At 37.9% G+C, this 21,316-nt stretch overlaps 1 protein-coding gene across 1 annotated transcript; it reads right to left on the bottom strand.

The window, feature by feature from the left end:
* Positions 1-3,944: 3,944 nt before the first annotated feature.
* LOC111921784 (extensin-2) lies at positions 3,945-7,690 on the bottom strand. The gene is made up of 3 exons (XM_052768432.1): positions 7,029-7,690; positions 4,412-6,399; positions 3,945-4,304 (listed from the first exon to the last, which is right to left on the bottom strand). The coding sequence occupies exons 1-2, from the start codon at positions 7,648-7,650 to the stop codon at positions 4,448-4,450; spliced, it is 2,574 nt and encodes an 857-aa protein (XP_052624392.1). The 5' UTR covers positions 7,651-7,690; the 3' UTR covers positions 3,945-4,304; positions 4,412-4,447.
* Between the last annotated feature and the right edge of the window lie 13,626 nt (positions 7,691-21,316).

Consider the following 21,316-nt stretch of genomic DNA (forward strand, 5'->3'; position numbering starts at 1 on the left):
TTTCAAAACATTTGCATGTCAAATTTATTTTTCAATTTAAACAAGTTTCCTGGTTTCACAGTCCCAGACAAAACATTAAATAACACAAATGACATTCAAGTAACGCTAATTATTGTCTCATTCCTATGCATTTCTCTAGTGAGCCATCATAAGAAAAATCTCAGTCATTCTAGGGAAAAACAACCACAATAATGTATGGCTCCAGTTGTACTGTCATTACACCCACTACTCGAATGGAACTCCATCAAGACTCGAATCACTATAGCCCTTGCTTGGTTCCCTTTGGTCTTTATTTGTCTATAATTACCTTTCTAAAACATTTTCCTAACTAGTATAATTTGTATTATAATTACAAAAGAAAAGTACATTACAAATAAATAAGGAAACATCATGCAAGTCACGATTAAACTAATCTAAATAAACTAAACAACTCAAGTCATCATAAATTCGAAACGATTCAATAAATGACTGTATCCATATAATAACATGTAACATTATTGAAAAGTATTGTAATTAAACAATTTTTGTTAACATCTTACATAAAACTATTTTAAACACATAATATATAAACAAGCTTCTTAGTTTTTCTTGTATGAGTTCATGCCAAAACATACAACTAAAATTATAATAAAATCAAAATAAAAGGGAAACAAAGACGTTGAATTCAAAACTTAATCATTCTTGTCGTATCGATATGTAACTTGAAAGCTTAGTCTATCCGGAGTAGGATATGTAACACCTGAAATAAGGTATGTATCTATAGACCTTACTTTTTATTGAATTGTCAAATCTATCCTTTAATTGACAAAAGGTGGCAAATAAGTACGTGGGGTATATGCGTGTCTACGCTCGGTGTACTCATGTGCGTATTATGGACGCGAAGGCCACCTAGTACGCTGGGCGTACTAGGCTCAGAGTGAAAACCCTAATTTTGTGGTGTGTCCCTATTTAAGAAACATGGTGGCCTCATTTCCCGCCACCATTTCCGGTCTTCAACTTCCCTCAAAACACTAATTTCCGTTTTCTTAGCTTGAGTGGCCATTTGGAGCTTTTCAGTGATCTTTGTAGATTCTTTGGGTGAAAAAGGAGCTTTGAAGAGAGTAGAGTTGGAGTCCAAGCTTTGAATCTGAGTTTCCTTATGGTTGGTGCATCATTTGGAGGTATCAAGCTCAAAGCTTTCTCGTTGTTTTGATTTGTGCATATTGTGGTTCATTTTAGGGTTTATGTTCCAAAGCTTGAAACTTTATTAGTTTGTTGAAGTCCAGAATGTCTCTAGTTGAGTGGCTCATTAAAATGGGATCTTCGACGTCAAGATCTTCCCATACATGATATATGAGAACTACTATGAGTAAGCAGTGAGAGTTTAGGAGTTTTAGACTTGCTTAGCTAAGCTAAGGCTTAAAGTCAAAAACTTTATGGAGTATTAGCCTTAATTGAGTCCAGATCTAAGATTATATCTAAGGTCTTAACGGATTAAGACCAGGAGAGTGGGAAAAATAAGTCTGGGCCGTACGCTAAGTGTACTCCCAGATACGACCAGCTTAGCGTCGAAGTTTCCCGATGCATGCATGGTAAAGTAGTACACCCACCGTAAAGGGGTTGTACGGTCTGTGATATTGCAGCCAAATAGAAGGCATTTTGAAGAAAAGGGACTAAAAGTGACAAAGCATGGAACTTTGGAGGCTTGAAGACTTAAAAGAATAAAAGTCCACAAGAAAGCTCAACTCACGACGTGAATATTTAGGATTCACGATGTGAGTACGAATGTTCCAGAAGATCAACATTGCGGAGGAGGAATCCTTGTCAAACACGGATAATTACGTGCTTACGACGCTTGCGTACAAGCGTGGTGTTGACTTTTAGGGTTTGGTCAAATTGTGGACTTTGGAGGCCATGGAAGGGTAAAATGGTCTTTTATCCTTTTGAAAATTAGTAGAGGATTTAGCCTAACATCTTTGGGGGTAGTTTATTAATTAGAGTTAATTACGATATACGTTAGGCAGAGGCTAGACTGGTGGTTCGAGTACGAGACATACTTACTTTACTTACGAGGTGAGTCTTCTCATTATAATTACCTGACTGGTAATACAGTGTGACCGGAGGGTCTTATATGCTTATGATGAGTTACGTGATATTATGCATTTGTCTTTGTGATTCATGTTGTATATTATTTTGTGCTTTAGTGGTTAGGGCCGGAGGGTCCAACCCGAGTTGTGAGACCGGACGGTCCTCACTAAGACACATGAACCAGAGGGTCTTTATGAGATATAGCCATGGGAGGCTAATTATTTTCATGTGGTATTTTGGGGAACTCACTATGCTTCGTGCTTATCGTGTTGTGTGATATGTGTTTCAGGTACTTCTCAGGATTGCGGGAAGGCGCCGACTTGATTGTACACACCAGTTAGATATAATGATTTTGAGGATTCTGGGATTTTAATAAACATTTGTTGAATTGTGTTTCGACAACTTATACATTTTGTGGTCTTTTTGGAAATGTGATATTGAGTTATGTGATTTTAAAAATGAAAAATTTATTTGAAAATTTACAGTGTTATAGGATAGAAGCCCATGCGTGGAAGCCGACGTGGCATCCAAAAGACTAGTGAACACCACCCTAAGGGTTGGTGGCTTTGGTGTGGCGTGAGTGCAAAGACTGGCCAAGATAGCCAATCACAAATAATCAACAACAGTAACATGGCTTTCATCTATTTTCTTTTTAATTGTAGTTACATATATGGTCCCTAAAAATGTATCTTCGTTTCTCATTATACCCTTATATTTATCTTTAAATTAAATTAAGCTTTCGGCTCTCTCTCTCTCTCTCTCTCTCTCTATATATATATATATATATATATATATATATATATATATATATATATATATTTATGTTTTAAATTTAGTTTTTATTTAATTTAATCATAAAAAAATAAAAATAAAAAAAGATAATGGTGAAGTGGTGACCATTTCCTATGTGTAGTGGGTTGGTGGTGAAGTTGACGTGGAGAAGAGGTGGCACCACTTTTTCGGTGGGTTGGTTGTGACCACTCCCCACAGCCTTAATGTGTATGTTTTTTTACACACACTTTCCCAAGCAGTATGTACAAGATCATACACATTATGTTTTTTAAAACTTATTTCAAAGTGCTATTAACAAGAATCTAAGGATCTGATACCATTGTTGGATAATAAGGTGTTCTTCTTCTTCATAAGAAAATAGTTAATTAAAAAGAAAACAAATAAGCATTTAAGTCAAGAACGTATATAATTAAACATTAGACCATGATTATTTCTATTAATAGAAACCCTAACCCTAAAAAGAGGTTTACGAAATGCCTTTAAGAAATGTGAATAAGATTGAGGAACTCAAACAAGAGTCCTTTGATAGGATCATAACCCTTAACCACTAAACAAGCAAGAACGCTAGCTTTGGAGACTTGAGAATTTTGACCACCAAGAAACATGTGTTTTCTTTTCTTCCGGTTGTTGTTGCCCAAAGATGAGGAGAGCAAAAGGGGTGGATGACTTTATGGTTTTGAATAGACCCTTGAAACCCTTATGCTTGCTCCTTTTATATAGTTGGTGGGAATATTATCATTTCTAAATTTGAATCAAGGATAAATTATCTTATTCATTAGTAATTATACTTTAGAATTAACTATTATGTATTCAACTAATTTATATAAATCTTCTAAGCATAATTATTTAGTTTCCACCAATTAATTTCTAAATATTAATTAACAATTTAAAAAATCGTAATTAATTACAATAACTTCCAATTATTTATAGACACTCATTAAATAATAAATTAATTCCCTCTTAATTTATTTGTTAATGTTTTTATCTTGGGTCAAGTGGGTAACCCATATAGGCTCATGTAATTAATTTGGATACCAATATGTTGTGTAATGGCCATATCTCCAAGAATATAAGAGTCCAAAAAATAAAATGAGAAGATTACCCCAATAATATATAAAAATAAAAAGAACCATCAGTTATCCTTTATACAATAGAAATAAGAAACATGAAAAGAAAAATATTAAAGCCACAACGCTCTTATCACCCTCTTCGGGCGACAAAAAATTGTACTTTTTTTTACGTTTCCAGTATATAACCCTTCGAGCTCTTTTTTCAAGGATAGGATGAACCACAAGGATGATGTGGAAAAGAAATATTTTTAACAAAAAGATTGATGAAGTGAAGTGCATCATTTAGGAACTTATTGAAATGGAATGGTTGTGGATGAACAACTTTTCAAACATCCCCTAGAGGAACCTTCTTAATTAAACTCGTACTCAAAAAACCTATATAAATAAATATGATGTTGTTATGGATGTGTCATGTATTTCAAGATTTGTAATAATGTTGGGAATGTTTCATGATATCGAAAAAGAAATAAAAATATACTAACATGGTTGTATCTTGCAAACAACAAAGGTATGGGCGTCTAATAATTAGTTGGGGGTGGAGGAGAACCATAGATGTATACGGGCGGAAGAGGTGATTTTACTGGTGGAGGGGGAGATATGTAGTGGTAAGGAGGTGGTGGCGACTTAACCGGTGGTGGGGGTGATGTGTAATAGTATGGAGGTGGTGGAGATTTCACAGGTGGTGGAGGTGATGTGTAGTGGTAGGGTGGCGGTGAGGACTTAGCTGGTGGTGGGGGAGAGGTATAGTGGTAAGGTGGAGGTGGCGATTTAACTGGTGGTGGAGGTGATGTATAGTGGTATGGTGGTGGTGGGGACTTAACAGGTGGTGGTGGAGAGGTGTAGTGGTATGGAGGTGGTGGAGATTTCACAGGTGGTAGAGGTGATGTGTAGTGATATGGTGGTGGTGGGGACTTAACTGGTGGTGGAGGTGAAGAATAATGGTACGGTGGTGGTGGAGATTTAACTGGTGGAGGAGGCGATGTGTAGTGGTATGGTGGTGGTGGGGACTTAGTTGGTGGAGGAGGTGAGGTGTAATGGTATGGTGGTGGTGGGGTCTTAACTGGTGGTGGTGGTGAGGTGTAATGGTATGGAGGAGGTGGAGATTTCATGGGTGGTGGAGGTGATGTATAATGGTAAGGTGGTGGTGGGGATTTAACCGGTGGTGGTGGTGATGTATAGTGGTATGGTGGTGGTGGTGACTTAATTGGTGGTGGAGGTGAGGTGTAGTGGTATGGGGGTGGTGGAGACTTCACGGGGGGTGGGGGTGATGTGTAGTGGTATGGTGGTGGAGGGGATTTTACCGATGGAGGAGGTGAACTGTAGTGGTACGGTGGGGGTGGAGATTTCATTGGTGGTGGTGGTGATGTATAATGGTAAGGCGGTGGAGGGGATTTTACAGGTGGGGGAGGTGAAGTGTAATGGTATGGTGGCGGTGGATATTTCACGGGTGGAGGTGGTGAAGTGTAGTGATATGGTGGGGGAGGCGATTTCACTGGTGGTGGAGGTGATGTATAGTGGTATGGAGGAGGTGGTGACTTAACAGGAGGTGGAGGTGATGTGTAATGGTATGGCGGTGGCGGAGATTTCACTGGTGGTGGAGGTGATGTGTAGTGATAAGGTGGGGGTGGTGACTTCACCGGTGGTGGAGGTGATGTGTAGTGATAAGGTGGGGGTGGTGACTTCACCGGTGGTGGTGGTGAAGTGTAATGGTATGGTGGTGGTGGAGATTTCACTGGTGGTGGTGGTGAAGTATAATGGTAAGGTGGGGGTGGAGATTTAACTGGTGGTGGAGGCGATTTGTAGTAGTATGGGGAAGGTGGTGATTTCTTAGGTGGTGGGGGTGATGTGTAGTGGTACTTGGGAGGAGTCTTCACTGGTGGTGGAGGGGAAGTGTAGTGGTATGGTGGTGGTGGAGATTTAACCGGTGGGGGAGGAGATGTGTAATGGTATGGGGGAGGTGTTGATTTCTTTGGTGGTGGGGGTGATGTGTAGTGGTATGGAGGAGGTGGTGATTTCTTAGGGGGTGGGGGTGAAGTGTAGTGATATATCGGAGGAGACTTAACGGGTGGAGGGGGAGACTTGTACAAGTAAGTGGGTGGCGGTGGTGGTGGAGATTTGTAATAATATGGAGAAGGAGTGGGCTCTGGTTTTGGCTTTGGCTTCTCACAAAGCGTAGAAGGAGTCTTAGGAGCATATGCAAATGGTTCGGCCTCAAGGACAACCTCATAAGCATTTTTGGATTTGACCTTTAGCACGGCACCCTTCAAACCACCATGAAGATTTGTTGGAATATTACATTTGGTTCCTGTTGATGCCATATGAAGCTTAGCGGTACAAGCTTTTGCTCCTCCATACTTGGAATAGTCTAAACCGTCAACCGTAATTGCATATTTGCCATTGATCTTAGTCTTTCCATATGCAAAAATTTCTTTCTGGCCAATAGCCTTGCAAGTAATTTCGACAACAACACCTTTTTCAACACAAATAAAAAAAAGACAACTTCATTTATATTTTTTGGTCCACCTTTTGTAATATACCGGTTACTACAAAATTAAAACATGTTATGCTATGCATGATATGATTTCGGGTATAATTACTTAAATTAAATAAATATTATTAACTCTTATACAAAATAATCATAAATATATAACTTATAATGTAGCCTTTCATACAATGAATATGTTGAAACCTTAGCATGGTATCTTTATTTATTTATTTATTTTTTTGAAGTATTATAATTTATATGGTAATGGGATAATAAGTAATCAATATATGATTATATGTCTTAACAAGTTAACTCAAAATTGAAATTTTAGAAAATTAAAGTTTCATTTTCTCGGAAATATACATATCTTTCATTTTGATGTTTTTTTTTTTTTTTTATATATTTTAAAATGCAAGATAGTAAACGAATAAAACCAAAAGATAAGATACATATTTTCTGAACATTAATTGTCTATACGTTTAAGTGTATCGTTAGGTAAAAGAGATGTGGAAAACCAGAAACATAGAACATGGGTCAACCATCAAAGAACATGCATACACATCAAGTCATATATATAAAACAGTTAAGGTAGTGCGAGAAACTAAAGTTTATACCTTTGAGGTGATGCTTGGCGTGTGATTGGATTGGGTATTTCCAGTCATAGCAGCTGTAGCAGTAAACTTTGCCCACGACCTTTACGATGAGTTTCCTGTGGTGAGGGTAAGGTACGGGGTAGTAGGATTTTGGTGGTGGTGGAGAACTATAGTAATAGTGTGGGGGAGACTTTGTTGGTGGCGGTGGGGATTTGTAGTAGTAAGGTGGTGGTGGAGAATGCACCGGTGGAGGTGGAGACTTGTAGTAGTATGGTGGTGGTGGAGATTTAACTGGCGGTGGTGGAGACTTGTACAAATATGGTGGTGGTGGGGAATGCACCGGTGGTGGTGGAGATTTGTACAAATATGGCGGTGGTGGTGAATGCACCGGTGGTGGTGGAGACTTGTACAGATATGGTGGTGGTGGTGATTTAACTGGAGGTGGTGGAGACTTGTACAAATATGGCGGTGGTGGTGAATGCACCGGTGGTGGTGGGGACTTGTAAAGATATGGCGGTGGTGGTGAAGAATAGATATAAGGATCAGCCGAGACAGCTATAAGGTTAGCAACACCAAAGACAGTTAATGCGATGACTATAGGCCATAAAGGGGCCCTGAACAGGACACCGGTGGTAACTCTCATGGTTCACCGGTAGTTAGAGAGGATGGGGTTGAGGGAGGGAGGTTATGTTTTTGGATGTAAAGCTGAGAGGTATAAATAGCAACTAACACCAAAAGAATATGTCAGTAATTTGTATATTAAAACACTTGTCAGCGCTTCCAAGGCAACTAGGCCACATTCTTCTTTTTTTAAGCGCTCGTTTTCAAGTGTTACTCGGACAATTATTTGGGTTGACATTAAATATATTTTATCTCAAGCTTAGCTTTGAACTATTCAATAAACGAGCTTTATATATTTGACTTGTTTTCATTTCAATATGGAGTCACTGCGAATCAGAATACACACACCTTAATGTAGCTCTGTTGGCTTACCTCTAGGTTAGTGGAGTCAAAAGATAGACCATGATTTGATTTTACATTGTTTTAAAAATAATATTTAAGGCATTTAAGGATTGAGACTACTGTGAAGGTTTGATCTTCATAAAGATACAAATACCAGAAAATTTCGAAGGATATTGTTTCTGTGTCTATATTAAGTAATTATCATAATTCTTTTGTCTGTTTGCGTTTGTACTGGTGCGTTTATTTATAAATTGAACTTTATTAAGTGCATATACTTTAAATTGAAAAGGCATTGTTTGTATTTATCAACATAAACTTACAAACTCGATTGCTAACATTCTTACTGTTTACTGTAATGTTTCTATTGAATCTTACAATCAGATCTGAAAGTTAATGATAAAACCAACTCTAAAACAAAAAAATGAAATTAATGATTAATGAATAAATAAATTACCAGTTGCTTATTTCTCTAATTCTCTTAGCTAGTGAATAGTAGACTAAGGCTTAGAGCTATCCTGGGACTCTTTTCTAATTTCAACGAGGTTTCTTTTATAATTTAGTAGTTTACCCTTCAGTAATATATCATATGTTAAAAAAGTTCCAAAATGTATATGATACATTTTATCACGTGGTAAAACTCCAAAACAAAAACGGTATAAAACATATACATTAGAAAAGTAGGAAATAAATAACGTTGTTTCACATGTCAAATATATATTTATAATATTATCTTTCACATATATTTGGATGCTAATTAAACATAAGAAAACTTTTTAAGCTTTAAACGTTATGATGCACTGCTGATAATACATCCTTACGGAGACTCCTATTTTTACTTATTTAGTTCAAAAGCCTCCTTATGATTTATTCATTGTTTATCATGTAATCCAAAACAAACACACGTCCTTATCCTGATTTCATTAATTGTTTATCATGTAATCCTCATGCCACCTAGGCGACACCGATACCCGGTTTGTGTGTCGCGTCCATCCGGGTTCAGGTGCAACTTCACTTGACCTGGACATAACATTCCTCTCCACTTCAGAAAGCACCTTGTCCTCAAGGTGGTAATCCGGATAATTAACAACGGTGTTCCCTTCGGCAATAATGGTTCCTTAAAATGGTTGTGGCAGGCGACCCCTCCGGTGATCGTTGAAGCCAGAAAACAACAACAAATTGCCGGTGGTTTTTTACATCAAATAGAATTTTTTTACTTTTTTTCAAAAGAAGCGAAATATTCAACGGATTAATAGTGAAATGGGTTAATATATGAATGGGAGATGGTCATGGGAGACATAATTTCAGTAAGAAAAAAGAGTCAAAAATCTTAAGTTTACAAAAAGGGTGCAAATGTGTTTAATCAAGACCATCTCAACAATTTTATAAAATAAATTAAAATTTTTTTGTAGTATTATATATTAGCAATAATATTAGAACTAATATTAGAGATAATAGATAAACAAAGAATACGATTCAAGGGAAACAAATCTTATATGGTATCAACAAGGATCGCTTAACCCTAACCGAAATCCCCCATTTTCTTCGTCTTTTCATACTGTTCTTGCTCATGGCATCTGCCGAATCCAACCTCCCTCTAGCAACTATTCTACATCTTCTCACCATCAAGTTAACATCTTCAAATTACCTGCTTTGGAAGAATAAGGTATGACCTTTATTATCTTATCAGAACTTGCTTGGCTATGTCGATGGTTCTTTTCCTTCTCCACCTGCCACTACTATAGTTGAAGGAAAGTCTTCTCTAAACCCAAAATATGGGTCAATCCAGATCAATGAGCTCTATTAATTATAAAGTCCTCTCTCTCAGAAGAAGCCATAGAAGCTCTCAACCTCACTACCACCCATGTTATTTGGCAATTGCATGTAAATGCTTACAACCATGATTCCATCGAGCGTGCTCACACACTTAGTGACTCTCTCGGACAAATGACCAAAGGTAATTCTTGTATTTCTGCTTTTGGTCGAAAATTTAAAGCTGTGTGTGATAAATTGGTTGTTGTTGGTCACCAGGTTGAAGACATGGACAAAGTACATCGGTTCTTATGTGAACTTGGTTATGCCTTCGAGTTATTCTCCACTGCTCATCGAGCAGTCACACCATGTCCCCTTTTTCGTACTCTTCTCTCGCGTGCAGAAAGTCACGAGCGCTTCCTCAAATTGATCGAAAATCATGCCTCAATTGCTATTGCTGCCTTCACAGCTCAAACTCAACCCTCATGTAAGGGCTCGTCAAACACTAGCGACCGAGGTTCTCAGTCACGTGATGTATTTTCTGGCCGGGGGGGTGAAGGGGGGCGTGGCAGACGTCCTCCTCATTGTCAACTGTGTCGCAATAACGAACACTATGCCTCTTGATGTACTGATCTACCAACGTTTCAGCAAAGTTCAACTGTTGATGCAAACCTTGTTCATGCTTTTCAAAACAAGTGCAATACTGCTAGTTCAAATTTGTAAGTTGATTCAGGTGCCTCATCTCACATACACATCTTGATCACTCATTCTCATATGCTGGCAACGATCAAGTGGTTGTTGGAAATGGTAATCTTTTACACATAACGGGCATTGGTACTTCTCATGTCTCCAGAAATGTCAAATTATTTGTGTTGCGTTTTATTCTAAAGTTAGTTTCAAAGACATGATATTTGGCAACGGAAGACTTATGAAACATCCCAACATTCAAGACCAAAAATTTTATTTTTAATTTAATAATTCATAAAACAGATTATGGAAAACATCATCGAGTTATCTCATTTCATAAAAACCATAGATCATATGTCTCAAAAACATGTCATAAGATAATAATAATAATAATGTCAGAGTACAAATCCCAAGAACATCATAGTGCGGAAAATCGTGGTGTGATGTGCTGCTACCATGCCAGCTCCTTTCTCTTCGAAGAGGAAGGACCTGAAACAAAAACTGATAAACCGTAAGCACAAAGCTTAGTGAGTTCTCCCATCATACCACGTACCATACAATAAACATATGGTCTAACATGTTCGGGTACTGAACTGCCCCTTCGGTCCCTTTCAACCGATAACTGCCTAGCATATCAGGGGTGTTGGCATACCCCATCGGTCCTTTCGACCGGTAGCTCGCCTGGCATATCAGGCTGCTGGCCTACCCCTTTGGTCATTTTGACCGGTACCTCACCTAGAAAATCAGGGTGTTCGTCTACTCCTTCGGTCCTCCCGACTGGTATCGGGGAGTATTTCACCCCTATTTCTACCATATAACATCCTAGTACATAAACACATAAGTCATATACTACCTAGCATATCAGGGTGTTGGCATACCCCTTCGGTCCTTTCGACAGATACTGGGGCTATCCTACCCCTCCTACCACTATCACATAATATCATAGCATACTAGCACATAAAGCATAACAGATAGTGGCATACCGAATAATTTTCACAAAGAGAGTCATCTCTACTATAACTCTTACTAGTGGGTTGGCATTGGTACCTTTGACCCACTTTTATTGGAAGGTAACTCACCTCAATTTCTTGAAGTAGCTGAACTGTCCTCGGCTCTAGAATAAACTCCTCTCAAAATCCTACACATAAAAATCTCCTAGTCAGTGTCAACATTCTGGTTGACTCAACTCGCCGAGTTGGTCCATTAACTCGTCAAGTTCCATGATCCATAAAACCTTGAAAACCTTGATCCAACTCGTTGAGTTCTTTCATGAACTCTTCGAGTTCCCCTCATAATAGAGTCGGGATATTACAATCACAACTCGCCGAGTTCCTCTTTGAACTCGTCGAGTTCTTCAATTTTCAAAACCCAAAAACTATGGCCAACTAGTTGAGTCATCTCCTAGACTCGACGAGTTTGCTCAGTAACAGAAAAGGTGGGGGACCACGATCCAACTTGCCGAGTTGGATGAACAACTCATCGAGTCCCCTTTAGTCTAAATCCATTCAGTCACATCCAATCGAGTTCAATTCCTCCAAACCATAGATCTGGTCCCCTAGGACTAAGTTACCACGTAAAGTTGCTAACTTTACATTCATGCATGGTGTCATGAAGCTAGAAACACCAAAACTAAGCTATATAAGAGGTTTAGGGAATGAGGAATGGCCAAGGCTGGATAAACCTGGCAACTTTAAGCCTCATAAGCTCATGAGTGTCTAGATTTGAAGTCACAACTTCATTATACACTCAAATCCCGAAAATGACTTCAATATGGCCCAAAAGTGACAACATACTACCCTAAGTCAAGATCTAAGTAATAGAAAGCCAAGGTATCAACTTTAAACCTCAAATGAGTCAGAAATGCCGCTCAAACTCCAGATCTACTATCTTCGTCTTGAACCCCCAAGCTTCTCCTTCCTTCTCAAACTTCAAGATCACAAAGAACACACAACAATGGCTCAAAAACACTTACAAGTGGATTACGGTTTCGTGGCTAGGATTTGGGGTTATGGAGGCTGCAAATGAGTCCAACCTTTGGAGGTTAAGGTGTTTAAATAGGGTGCAAAACACTGAAAATTAGGGTTTCACTCTGGCAGCCCAACTCGTCAAGTTGAGGCTCTCAACTCGTCGAGTAGACTTCAAGTCCCACGTCCAAATCCATTCCTACTCGACAAGTTTGGGGCCTCTAACTCGTCGAGTCCCTTTGAAAAAATGAATAATTAGATTTAAAAGTACATACCATGATCCGGGAGTTACAAATTGATCATTTTTTTAATAACATAAAACATGTTTATAACCCACCATGGATCATCGTGCAAGTTGTAGAACGATTTAAACAAGCAACAAAGAAGAGATGAAGAAATCACAAGCTTTCTAGTTCTTTGGATCCTCTTCGGAGTCTTGGAAGTTGATGAAGAATGATGAACCCTAGAGACACCAACAAGTTGTCAATTTGATTTATGATGCTAGTCTTGTAAGAAAACTCTTAATCTCTTAGCTTGAAGTTCATAACAAATATGAACTTCAAGAGAGCATAAAAATAAGAAATTATTCTTCAACTTCAAACCCAAAACTAGAGAGAATGGGGAGAGACTAAGAAGTTCGGGATTTTAGCATGCATGAGTGCAAGTGCAAAATAAAAGCCTTCTTACTTGTCATAAAGATGAAACAATGTGCATAAGTCCTTAACCATTTAAGCACTTATGTCCCCTAGGGCTAGTTGTCTCCCATGCCTTAAAGATAACCCATACTTATATATAAACTAATTAAAGAGGCCATGCTTTGACTCGCTCCTCACAGCCTACGGTTTTAGCTGGGAAGAAAAATAAACACCCCTTTAAATTAATAAACTAGCTTTACTAGTTTATAGAGTATTGATTTTATAAACTCTCTTTTATAAAATAGAAACCTTATCCTTATGGTAAAAATTAAGAGTCTTTATGGTGTAAAAAGTCGTGCAAGACCTATTAATTCATACCATATGAATTATGTAATATTACTTGCTAATGAAAATTATTATTTCCTAGAAATAAATAATTTCCAATTTAATTATAAGTGTTTATTGAGTATTTATTAATATTAATTTCTAATAAATAATCAATTGTATCAAGTTGTTAGTGTCACCCTTTGGTATCATTTGTTAATTAGAAATGTGTAACAGCCCGTTATTTCAAGTCAATAAAACTCTAAACTACAACTATGTTCAAGTAAATTCACAAGCTAACTTGCGCCATAGGGACTTTTAATGCCTTGAGTGCATGTTCATTTAACTTATATACAAGTTTATGTGGAAACCCATGTTGAAGTAGAATAGTATAAGTTTAATAATTAACATATAATCACACTAGATCAAACCAAGCTTACACTAGTTCAAATAAAGGGGCCATACTTAACTTAATTTAAGGATATTAAGGGTATAAATGTGTTTTCGGGTTTGGGAATTTAATCCCAAAACTCAAACCGTAAACACTTGATTTAAGGTAAAGCAAATCCGAAAACCCCTAAAGTAGTTGCAAATCTGAAAACACCCCTATACTATTAAGCCTTGACCATGAACCCTTTTCATCTCGACTCAAATCCGAAAACCCTTTTTCCCTTTGACCCAAATCCGTAAACACTTCTTCCCCTTGACTATAAGGGGCGAAAACTCAATAAGGTCCCAATATAGAACCGAAAACACAACCCCATGGACCATTATGAACGGTAAAGCACCCCTACATATATTTGTTCGTCCATGAACCAATTCATTTTCTCAACTTTCATCTGAAAACACTTCCATTTTGCTCTCAAATACCATCAGAAAACACTCTCAATCTTCATAGATTTTGCCTAGAATCTTCAAATCTTCAACCAATTCCTCAAGAACATTCAAACCCACCTTCAAATCTTCATATGATCTTCAAATCTTCATATGATATTCAAATCTTCATAATATTCCCAAGAACACCAAGATCCAACCAAAAACACCACAACCCTAACCGAAAACTCCAATTGCCAAGTGAAAACACCTTGCATCATTTGGAATTATTTCCTAATAATTTTGTAAGCTCTCCCATTACATAATTAATTTATTATTTAACTATTATTTATATTAATATCTAATTAAATTAAATACGACGTCAAAAATAATTATTTTAGGATAATGTTATTTGCGCGTACGCTTACCCGAGGATCGTCTCTACAACTCGCTATTCAAGCTAACGCACATTTGAGGTGAGTTCATACCCCTACATTTTTAATGTTTTTAATGTTTTTAGGGGGGGGGGGATACAAGTAAAACACAAGGACTTTTGTGTTTATGCAAACATTTTAAAATAATATTTAAAACCTTTGCAATTGGTCCAAACTGGGTATTTGCTCCATTTCATAAAATTATTCTTATATTTTTAACCCTTTTGTAACATGTCGAGCATAAGGGTATTTTACTCTCATATAATTAAATTGCAAACATTTTCAGTACATTACAGAACATTATAGTTAAACTATAATCGGTATCCTTTCAGAATCACTACACCATTTTACTAAGCACAATACACAACACAAGAACATTTATTCAAACTGTAATAGGTATAGTTTGGGAAACACTACTCTAATACATTGAACATATGTAAATACAATATTTTATCAATGTAATGGCTTTGTTTGCTTTGCTTACTATTATACAATTGTTGTGATACTATACATGTCGTCCTCCGCCTGCGAACGTTTCCGCTGTTCCGGTTTGGGGGTGTGACAGATTAGTATCAGAGCATTGTTTATATTGAGCTATGTATATCAAACCTAACAACATATACAACTATAAACACCATGGGGCCGAAACGCTCTGAACTAAAAGTATACTTTTAAAATATAAGTATTTTATAAGAAGTATACAAGTATACATACACACTAGAAGCAGTATCACAGTAAGAACTACATAAAAGTATTTCAGATGAGTTGGACACTACGATTAAATCTGAATAGTTATGTAATCATATATGGAATAAATATAACCTGATTAACTAGATTTATTTGAGATAAGACCAACATGTGTTTGGGAGTGATTGTGGGGTAGCAGCAAGTCTAAAACTTACCAAACTCTATACAAAGGAATCAATAGAACCAAACAGACTGTTAAAATACTATAGGAGTATTTTATGACACTATAACATTATACAGATTCATTACAAGACTAATTCTCACAATTGAAAATATGCCATTAATTGCTTATTTTAGTAAAACTCTATTGTCGGTCGCTAATTTAGCCCAATAACGTCGGGATATGATGCGTTTATGTCACACTCCAAAACCGGAATGGTGGAAACGTTCTGGGGTGGATGACGTCATGTCAAGTATCACAACATATACAGTATAGTAATCAAAGTACAACAACCATTGCATTAATAGTAATAGTTTTACATAGTTTACATTGCATAGAAACATCAAAGTAATACAAGTAATAATATAGGTGCAGCTTGGTACTAAACTATCTTCACCAAAAGCTCCTGAGATATTCCTGTCTATTGCTGACCTGAGAATACAAGTAATTTGAAAGCGAGTATCAGCATTTTTATAAATGTTGGTGAGTTCATAAGTATTTAGTGTCATTTTATTCAAATAACTTTATAAAAAGTAGTAGTTTAGAATCAACAGTGTATTAGAATCCTTTCCAGAAAATCCTATATTTTCTAAATAAAAGTAGTCTTCTACCAAGACCAGACAGTGTTATGTTTAAAGAGAATTTCCGTGAAATATTATCATTACCAAAATACGGTATTTGACTTTAAAGAAAGTGAGAGATTATTACTAGTAAAAGTACTAAGGGAAAATAACATATGCCTCAGCAGAAGATACTGCTGACTAAGGCAAAGAAATCATAGACTCCAGGAGAGTATCGAATGAACTACATGCCTGGCTCAGTCTAACGAAAGGAGACACAGACCCCAGACGGTATCAAATGTATGATATGGCTAGCAAGGTCTAAAACAAAGAAACACAGACCCCAGATAGTATCAAATGAAAGATACAGCTAGCAAGGTCTAAAAAAGAGTAATTCTAAGAGTGTGTTTCCAATATACAGTGTTAAACATCGTTACCTTAAGGCCATGAATTATAAGGTAAACATGGAGATACTAGTAACCATACTAATCGACACTAGAGTACTTGACGCCTTGCAAGCGTCAGTGTGAATATGACATTTGTCACCCCTTGGCTTGGTAGGCCGTGGACTGTAGCTAGCAGTCAGGGTGCGGGGGTGTCAATCCCGTATACATCTATACACACAATGTCCGCTCTCCCTACAAGAGACTCTGGTTACCAACTCGACGACGGGGAGATCCGTGTCTTGAAGATGTATCTCGAACAGTGAATTCTGATGTAAGTGCTGGACTAGGAATAGAGACTCATAACTGAACCGATCGATGTAAACCTATATGTCTATACATGTATACATAATATACAACTAATGTTCAAACGACCTTCGGATAGATATCTGATCCCACCAGACCACATCCCAACGTGGAAATGGAAATAGGGCGAACTAGCCTTCCTAAGTCCTTTAAACATTATTTATATAACTATACAAGTACAGGCATACATTTAACTAAGTAGAAACATTTAACGAAGTTCAAGTGTTTAACGAAGTATAAGTGTTTCACGAAGTAGAAGCGTTAGCAAGTAGAAGTGTTTCGCGAAGTAGAAGCGTTAACAAGTAGAAGCGTATCACGAAGTAGAAGCGTTAATAAGTAGAAGCGTATCACGAAGTAAAAGCGTTAATAAGTAGAAGCGTATCACGAAGTAAAAGCGTTAATAAGTAGAAGCGTATCACGAAGTAAAAGCGTTAACAAAGTAGAAGCGTTAGCAAGTAGAAGCGTATCACGAAGTAAAAGCGTTAACAAAGTAGAAGCGTTAGCAAGTAGAAGTGTTTTGCGAAGTAGAAGCGTATCATGAAGTAGAAGCGTTAATAAGTAGAAGCGTATCACGAAGTAAAAGCGTTAATAAGTAGAAGCGTATCACGAAGTAGAAGCGTATCACGAAGTAAAAGCGTTAATAAGTAGAAGCGTATCACGAAGTAAAAGCGTTAACAAAGTAGTAGCATTTAACTAAGTAGGAGCATTAACTAAGTAGAAGTATAACGAAGCAGTAGTATCTAACAAAGTAGGAGTATAAAAACATGGAAGAAAACTTTGATGAAAACTTTGGAAAACCTTTACACATAAGAAAATCACGACTTGGTATTCTTTTGTAAAATAAGTTTGAAAACCTTTAGAAATCCTTTCAAAACCTTTCATAAACAAGTTTTAAATGAAACTTTGATAAAACATTATGGGTAAAGAATACCTTTGTTTAAAATACTACTGTCACTGAATCGGAAGAAAAACATACAGCGCGAGAGTCCATTTGAGAAAATATTTGAACAAGTAAAGACGTTTTGGAAAAAGAAACCCTTTTACAGTATCATACTCGGTAAAACAGTTGACAGGGTAATAAATCCTTGTGCATGTGGGTTATCAATCACATGTGATTGATATGATAACTGGCATGTTTTAACTTGTATTCCCCCCCCCCCCCCCCATAAAGCATGTAAAAACATTTAAAAGGTTAATTCAGGGGTATGAACTCTCCTGTTGTAAGTGGATCGAACGAAGGTGCCTGCTGGGTGCTCTGTGTCAGGTAAAGACTTGCACACACTTAGTGACCTATTAACATATGATGACATACGTTTTAATACAATTAGTAAATATAATACTAATTAAACACATATACGCATCCTAAAGTGCGGAAAACACTTTGGTTAAGTGCTAGGAGTGTCCCGGGTAACATCCAAGGGTGTGTATGGCCTAGATAGGGAGTTTACTCTTCAAGAGTAAACTCTTTATAGATCTTACATCCCTAAGACCATATCCCCATGATTTTATGGCCATAAACTCATGGTGGGGGTGTTCTAGGATGTTAAATGCTCTTATCTCACTCATAGAATTAGGCTAGGTCCAAATATAAGGCATATGAATGGGTTTAAGGCAACAAATGGACCATTTAAGGAGTTAACGGCCCTAAACAAGGAGTTTACGGCCGTAAAATCTCACTTGGTCATTTCCTTCATACATCTAAGCTTTAAATGATAGAGTATAAAGTTCTAAGCATTATTCCAAGTCAAATGGGGGTGATAAGGCATCATTTGGCCACCTTTTGGGAGTTTACGGCCCATGGACCAATTCTAGGGGGGTTTACAGCCGTAAACTCCTATTTCATTGGTTTAATTGATGTTTAATGTGTTTACTATAATGGGGGTTGCTTCTAGACATTTTCCAAGGCCATAGGAGGTGTTTAAGGGCATTTCTAACACCTTAAAAGGTGTTCACGGCCTATGAAGAGGGGTTTACGGTCCTAGAGTGTTCTTGGGCTGTAAACTCATGTTTACTCTCCATATCATAAGGTTTTGGTGTTCTAAGCTCGAAGGTGTAAGTCCACAAGTCATATCTAAGCCCTAGGGGTACATTAGAGGGGTTTTGGGGCTTAAAAACCCCACTTAAGGGTGTTCACGGTCCAAGAGTGCTCTTGGGCCGTAAACACATAATCTTGCCCCTATTTGACATCTTAAACACGAATTTGTATGTTAAATAAGCTACACAACAAGTTAGGATAGATGACTTACTAGTTTGGGGCTCGGAATGGGCGTTTTTGGCTCGAAAACAAGTTGTAGAGAAAGAGTGTAGAGAGAGGGTGAAAAGGTTTCTATGGAGTCCACGCACCCTTATATAGGGGTTTGAGTAGAGGCTCAGTGGAAATCTACCCGATACTGACGTTATACGGGGCTTTTGGTCGCACCCGATTAAGTGGTCGTATTTTGACTTGGTTGAAACTAAAACTGTTCAAAGGTTTAATGAGGGTGTTTCTAATTTGTTTCAACCCTTACCAAATAATTATAAAATTCCCAAATTAATTAACCAGTCCAAAAGGTTAACGAACAGTTTATTAAAGCGAGGCTTATTAACGGAAGAAGGGGTGAAAAATGACGGAATGAATTTCGGGTTGTCACATCATCCCCCCGTTAGAGGGAATTTCGTCCCGAAATTCAAGTTTAGGCAAGGAAGTAATCATGAACAATCGGGTAGAGGTATGAGGGCACTTCCTATTTGGTTGGTCATCACGCTCCCAAGTGAACTCTGGCCTTTTCTTGGCGTTCTAACAAACCTTCACTTACGGGATGCAGATTCCGTCTCGTGCAGTTAGCGATTCCTACTGGTTCGTCTACAAAGTTAGGGTTCCCAATGGTTTCTATCAAGACGAGTGCGATACAAAGAGTGACGTCGGGCACACACTTATCAAGTCTAAGAAGTGGATCGATTCGGGGTGAAACTTATGGAGTTTCCGAAAGTAGTAGTGGTCTGACGAGGGTTGGACCAATTTTTGTGAGGAATCTCGGATGGTCCTAAGCTATCGGGAGGGTAGAGCCTTTCAACACTTAGAATATAGTGTACTTCTATGGCGAGATCATCACTGGCGTGATCAGCATTTTGAGGTTCCAACGTTCTCTCTCATACTGGAAGTGTAGTCCTTCAGGTTGGTTCTTAAAAGTTCGGGTTGTCCTTGGATTCGTGTTCCTGTTGATTGGCTCTCCGAGGTTTTCTAGATCATCGGATGGATTGCGTGTCTACGGGTATCTGTTTGTTGCAGAGTGTCTATCTCAGTCTTGTGCAAAATGATCTTGCACTCCTGATTCTTGAGATATTTCTAACGGAAACCCTCAGGGTCGGGTAGATAGGGTTTCACCAGACGAGTGTTGGACTATCTCGGGAGGTGGTTCTACTATTTCTGTGCGAGATAGTATTCGTGGAACACCTAATAGTCCAATGAATCTCTAAGACCTGTCCTATTCTCCAATGCATTGGTTTATTTCAGTTGCAGAAAGCGCGTGCTCTTGTATAACCCATCGACTAACACCTAGACTGGTGTCAAGTCTATAATCCCTTCGGGATCTGGGTTATAAGGCTTAACACAACCTAATTTCGCACTTTATTCATGTATTCTTGGCTGCAGAGGTTATCTTGTGGTTCTTGGCATTCTAGTGTTCACTTCGGAGAATGCGGTCCATCGTCTACAGGGCGACGGTGATTTCCTCCACGCGAGAAGGCAGAGTGTCCTAGGCACTACTTGTCGGTAACGGGGTGGACGAAGTGCCTGAGTAGTGCGAACATCTTCTGCAACTACTCTTCCGAAGGTTCCGAGTTTTCTCGATCTAGGTCAAATCTAGTGAGTATAGGGTTCCATCACTCGGAACTTTAATCTACTCATCCACTCTTCTCAGAGTTTAACTTATCGTAGCTTCCAGGGTTCCGGGATATCTACTGAGATGCTTACTGTGACATCCCCAAAATCTCGGCCAGAAAAGACTGATTTTTCATTTATGCTTTTAAATAATTTCAGAGTAAATCCTTTTGATTTGAAAGAGTTGCGGAATTTGTTCCCAAAAGAAAACATGATAAAATAACATTTATCAAAGCATTTCATCAAGAGATGCATTTTCATTATATAATCAAAACTCGGGATGTCATGTTCCGATACAGACCATAAAGCATAAACGATAAACATTACAAGTCATTCAACAAATATATACATATACATACTTGTAAACAAAACAACAAGATGATCCATCCATCTTACGCCCTTGTTCCACTTCCTGTAATACAAATAAAACTGAGTGGGTCAGGCTTGGGAGCCTGGTGAGCATATAGCGTTTTCAACCCACAATAAATAAGTTATATTCAATTTCACCAACCAATCACTATCCCGATTACCCATTCCCGTTATCCTCACTTTACGTCCCTAAAACAACAACTATCTCAAGGGACCTAATCTAGGATTTTCATCGGGACGGACATCACTGCAAAGGGGTTTCCTCAACAATAGATATCCTAAAGGCAACCATGAGG

The sequence above is a fragment of the Lactuca sativa genome, chromosome 2, assembly GCF_002870075.4.
Source record: "Lactuca sativa cultivar Salinas chromosome 2, Lsat_Salinas_v11, whole genome shotgun sequence".
Taxonomy (NCBI): domain Eukaryota; kingdom Viridiplantae; phylum Streptophyta; class Magnoliopsida; order Asterales; family Asteraceae; genus Lactuca; species Lactuca sativa.